Source organism: Leptopilina boulardi, unplaced genomic scaffold (genome assembly GCF_019393585.1).
Source record: "Leptopilina boulardi isolate dan_hultmark-lab unplaced genomic scaffold, ZJU_Lbou_2.1 LbouV2_179, whole genome shotgun sequence".
Taxonomy (NCBI): domain Eukaryota; kingdom Metazoa; phylum Arthropoda; class Insecta; order Hymenoptera; family Figitidae; genus Leptopilina; species Leptopilina boulardi.
Window position 1 is genome coordinate 1,009,281 of NW_026137728.1, and position 6,000 is coordinate 1,015,280.

General features: G+C 25.1%; 1 protein-coding gene across 2 annotated transcripts in view; it reads right to left on the minus strand.

The window, feature by feature from the left end:
- LOC127277735 (protein 60A-like) overlaps window positions 1-6,000 on the minus strand; it is a 27,687-nt gene extending 21,687 nt beyond the window's left edge. Inside the window, exons 1-2 of one of the 2 annotated variants that reach the window (XM_051299056.1) lie at window positions 5,769-6,000; window positions 5,011-5,568 (exon numbers count right to left, since the gene is read on the minus strand). In XM_051299056.1, coding sequence (XP_051155013.1) covers window positions 5,011-5,452 — 442 coding nt within the window. In that variant the 5' untranslated portion in view covers window positions 5,453-5,568; window positions 5,769-6,000. Of the gene's footprint in view, window positions 1-5,010 lie in introns of both variants that reach the window. The other variant, XM_051299055.1, reaches the window with a different exon arrangement.

Below are 6,000 nucleotides of genomic sequence, written 5' to 3' on the forward strand. Positions count from 1 at the left end.
TTTGCAAGTGTCAACTCAAAAAGAGAGAGAGAGAGATTTGTTTTTATTTCTTCCAGATTCTCGATTAGAAACAAAATTTTTTATTTATTTTTTTATAATTTAAAAAAAAATTGTTTTTTTTTATTTAAAGATAAATTTTTCCTTCCATAGTTTTCCATATTATTTCCCCTAGAAACGTTGTAATGACAAAATAAGGGAGAAAAAGGAGACTTTTTCTTTCTAATTTCTATCTTTCCAAAAAATCGAGAAAATTATTCAACTTTAATTTATAAAAATTTTGTCTAAAAATTTGTTTATCAATAAACATTAAAAAAAATATTTTTCTAGACGAAAATTGATAAAAAAATTTCATTTCAAAAAATTATTTCCTTTAAAAATCGTTGATCATAAACGTTGTAAAGTTTTCAGCATCGTTTACCAATTTTCAATTAAAAAAATTCAAATTTAACAAAATTTCGTTTATAACCAAATTTTTAAATGCAAAATTCTTTTTCATTTAGCAAAATTTTTATTTGCTCGAATTGTTATTTAATTAAAATTGACCAATCACAATTCGTGCAAATAAAAATTCGATGAAATGAAAATTCTGTCAAAAATTACAAATTCGAATTTGAAATTCTGTTAAATAACGAATTGTGCTAAACAAAAAAAGTCCATTGAATAGAAATTCTGCCAAACGAAAGTTCGGTTAAATAAAAATTCCAAAATAAAAATTTATTTATTTTTTGTTTGAATATAGAAATTCTGCCAAAATGAAAGTTTGATTAAATAAAAATTCTAAAACAAAATTTTTTTCTGTATTTGTTTGAAAATTCGGCTAAAAGAAAATTCTATTGAAATTCTGCCAAATAAAAATTTTTACTTAAAAAAAAAAAAATTGTGGGGCATATTCACGTGTCACGAATAAATAAAAATTCTTTGATCAAATTTAATTTTACTGAACCATAGTCAGTTTTAATATTGAATTATATTTCGTCCGTGTACGCGCCAACAATAATAAGTAAAGGTGTGCAAAAAAAAAAAACAATAAAAAAAAAAAAAAATCGTACATATGCCTCGTAAAGTGTATATTTACGAGACATATTGAAAATTTTGCATTTGTGATCAGTAAAATTATGCGTGTGTGAAACCGATGAGGCCCCCCATATATATATATATATATAACTTCGGGTCGTCCATTCGCGTTTAGTTTCGGTCGTTTATCTCCCCTCTCTCTGCTTCTGCAAAAGGAAGATGAGTCAATATCTCTCTTTCTCAGTCCGAAGAGCCGCGAGCAGGTAAAAATGTCTCAACTTGGTGGCCCGCACTCACGTTCGATGTCTTCTTTTCTTCTTTTTGTCTTTAAACCGCGCCGGTGGGTGGAGATTGCGAATGAAGTCGAAAAGAGAAACCACCAAAAGGGGTGAGCCTAAAAAGATTCTAATGAAACATAAAAAAAAAAGAAATGAAAGAAAGAAAAGAAAAACGCAGACGATTCATTCCTGTTATTAGCAACTTTTATGTTTTACAGAGAGAGAGAGAGAGATAGCAAGGTTCTCGCGTTCAACGAATTTTAGCATTTATTCCTTATATTATAATATTGATTTTAAGAATTCTTCTTGGAAATTTATAATTTCTTGTCTTTAATTTGATTAATAAAAAAGATTCTCAAAAATTCTTTGCCTTTGACTATATGTATTACAAAAAAAGAAACGGTTATAAAAAATATTTCCTAAAAAAATTACAAAATAAAATTTTAATTCAAATCTGGTAAAATAAAATAAGATAATTAGAAAGAATATATTTTTAATAATCCAAATATCCATTTGATGGAATTTTTAATTTGATAATGAAATCAAAAATAGTAAAAGTACTTTTTAATCGAATTTCCATTTATTCACGAGAATCGAATAAATTTACTAGATGGGAAATTCGATCAAATAAAAAAATAATAACTAATTTTTTGCCTACAAATTGTTTTTTAAATTATTGATCAAGAAATGTTGCAAAAAAATTTTTTAGTTCAAAAATAATAATTTGTATAGAAAAATATTTTTATATAATTTTAATTTTATATAATCGGAAATTGAAATTCCGTACAATATTCGTTTTTCTTTGCGGATATTGTATTAAATAAAAATTATGTTTTATAAAAATTAAATTCCGTAAATTCAATAGAAATTCCTCTAAATAAAAAAATTCTGCCAAAATAAAAATAAAGTTATACAAATAAATTTCTATTGAAAATTAAATTGAATTTCTGCCCAATGAAATTTTAGTAAAAAATTAGGTTAAATTAAAACTGAAAAAATAGAATAAATTTTAAAATTCCAATGAATGAAATATAAAATTTCGATTAAAATAGAAATTCAATTAAATAAACATTTATTTAAATTTTTCCGATAAATTGAAATCTTATTTAACGATTTTTCAATTCCAAAAAAAAATTCATAATCGTCAATTTTTTGATTTATAATTTTTAATTGGGAAAGAAAAAAAAAATTTTTTTTAAATCTATTCTATATCACATCTGGCAATATTGTGTCGAGTAATCAATAAAACAATATCAATTAGTAAAAGAGCGCGTTTAAGATTTTTATCGCAAAAAAGGCAAAATCTAATAACTCCAGGTGGTTAATTGAGGTACAACTCATCGACTCTCGTATACAAGATAATTTAAGGTGTTTTAAAATATTTTAAGACAAGGGTTCTAAAAATATTCTGAAATGAAAAGCAAATATTTTGGAAGCTTTATACATTTTTTGCCATATAGTGAAGGATACTATTTAAAAGGCGTTTGAAAAATTCACCATATGGTTGCGACCCGCATAAATCGCGTATACCATCGAAACTGGACAATCAATTAGGATCCACGTTGGCCTCTCATAACGTAATAACGAATTTAATTAATAATTTTTTTTTCTCGAATTTTTTTTCCACTGAAGCATTAAATAATTTAGGATTAAAGTATCAATTTTTTCAAATTTATTAAAATTTTATTGGCTAAAAATTCGGGAATTAAACGAAATTATTTCATTGAAGAGAATTTATTTTCGCGCAATTTCATTTTTATTTAGCAGAATTTTTTTGGATTGAAATTTCAGTGTCAATAAAAGAATTTCAATTTTGTTTTTCTTAAACGTAATTTTTGTTTAATAAAATTTTCAAATGAAATTCATATTTATTTTACTGAATTTAAATTTATAATTTATCATTTCATTGAATCTTCATTTGTTCGAATGAATATTTGGCGTAAACATTTTTGCACGAATTACAAAAATTAACCAATCAGATTAATTAAGTAAAATTGTGATTAATCAATTTTAAAATTCGCGAGCCGAAAAATTTTTTCCTAATGTCTATTAGAAACAAATGAAAAGTTTTCTTAAATAAAAATTTGACATTTTTGAAGAATTCTGTCAGATTTAAAAATTAATACATATAAATTTTTCGCAAATTTAAACTGCTGTAGTTATTTTTTTTTTATTTCTGACAACAATTCAATTTTGGAGTTTTTATTTGAAACTCTTTTAAATAATTGAATTTTTAAAGAAATATTAAAATTATTAAAAATAATTGAATCTTGGAAGAGTTACAGTTACAATTATTAGAAATAATTGAATTAAAATTTTTTTTTTAACTTCAGACAATAATTATTAAATTTTACAAAATTGAAAATAAATTCATGGAATAATATTAGACAAAATTTTTTATAAATAATTAAATTTTCAAAGATTTACAATTCAAATTTTTGAAAATAATTGAATTTCAAGTGATTTTTGATTGAAATTTTTTATGATTTCTGTTGCTGAACAAATATTTATTAGAAATTACATACAAAAATGTAATTTCAAAAATTTTTAATTGAAAAATGCTTCAAATAATTGAATTTTAGAAAGAGTTATAATTGAAATTATTAAATTTCATAAAGTTTTAGATGATAAATTTTAGAAGGTTTTAAATTGAAATTTTCGAAAATAATTGGAATTTCAAGAGATGTTAAATTTCAGAAAATCATTAAATTTTACAGAATTAAAAATAATTTATCAAATAATTTGAAAAAAATTGAACTTTAAGTGATTTTTGATTGAAATGTTGTAGCATGTGAAATTTGCGGTGATTTCTCTTGTTGAAGAATAATTCAAATAATTGAATTTTAGAAAGAAAATTATAAAAATCATTGAAAATAATTGAATTTTCGATGAGTTACAGTTGAAACTTTTAGAAATAATTGAATTTCAACAGATTTTTGTTAAATTTCCGAAAATAATTAAATTTTACAGAATTGAAAATATTTTATCAAATAATTTTGAATTGAAAATTTTCTGTAATTTTATTTACTCATTTTTTTTCAAATTTTAAACAATTATTCAATTTGAAGTGGAATTTTTTAATTCACTATTATAATAAATATAAAATAATTTCTTCAGGATATTTTGGACAAAAGTAGTTTTGTAAACAATTCAGTATTTAAATATTAATCCAGAATATCCTATGAGCCAAAAGTTCTGAACGTTCAAATGAACGAAATATTTTTTTCAATTCTATAAATTATTAAAAATTATCATGAAAATATAAAATAAAACAATAAATTAAACAATTATTAAATTAATAACTTCCTTTAGATAATTAAAATAAATATTTTCTAATAAAATTAGTACTTAAAAAAGTTGCAAAAAAAATTTCGTTCATTTGAACGTTCAAAACTTTTGTCTCATAATATCCTGAAGGAATTATTTGAATTTAATAAAATTTTTAATTGAAAAATAGTTTAGAATAATTGAATAATAATAATAATAATTTTCAATAATTTAATTGAAATTATTGAAAAAATAATTAATTTAGAAAAGAATTTTAGTTTAAAAAAAACTAGTGAAATAATAAAGAAAATCTGAAGTTCTGCATTGTATTCTAAAAAAGACACAGTTTCTTTAAAAATTTTGTAAAAAAAATGTTGAAAAAGTGTAATCCGAGGCCTGTATATATTATATTTAAAAAAAATTATATATATATAATGAAGAAATCACTCACTGTGTGAGGCAAACGTCATGATGACATCGCTCTGGTCGATGGCCCGCAGATCCTGACCGGACAAGTTGAACTCGCCATGCTTTCCTTGTTGCTTGACGTCGACCGGTTTATTCTCATTCTCGTCCTCGCCAAGAGCATTCTTATAGATGTCCAAGAGAAACTTGGGAGCGGACCTCTTCACCTGAGGCGGTCGATGAATGACATGTTTCGGCCTGTCCGGCAATCCAAGAAGATTCAATATCTCGTGCTCGACTTCACGTTTCTCCTGTTGTGATACCAATCGATGTATCACCGTTTGATCATAACCATTGTCAATATAAAGTCCACTCATTCTTTTACCACTGATTTCAACAACTTTATCCAATAGCAATACACTAAATATCATTAGCCAGGAACAATAAATAATGAGGACTCGACGAGTCCCATCCTGACGAAACAACATTGCCGCGCGGAAATTTTCCACTTGTTTCTTTTCGTCCTGCGGATCGTCGCGTCTTCCTTCTTCCTCTCCCTCAAGGTCCTGAGGGAGGCATTCGTCCTTTTGTTATTTTTGCTAAACTAAAAATTTTTTTAAAAAATTTGTTTCTATTTTTTATTATTAGTACTTTTTTTTTTTATTATTCCTTTCTATTTTTTTTTTTTTTTTTAATTTTATTAGATTTTCAAAATTGAAATTATTTTCTTATCACAATATGAAAAAAAAAGAGCAACTTTTAATTTTTTTTCGCGATTTAAATTTTAACGTCCGTTTTTTTTACCTGTCGTCCGGTCACAACACTATCCGTTCACCACTGACGACGACTCGGTGACCACTGCACTGCACGGCTCTCCGCAATTTCAAGAGTCTGTTTGTCTGGCCCGATCGCCGTTTGGCCGTATCTACTATACACCTCCTCTGTTGTCCGTAATGTTCCTCATGAGGCCTCCAGCTTCACCACCGCCTCCCAGGTACGTAGTTTCACCAGACGGTTCCCTTCATTTTCATTTTAA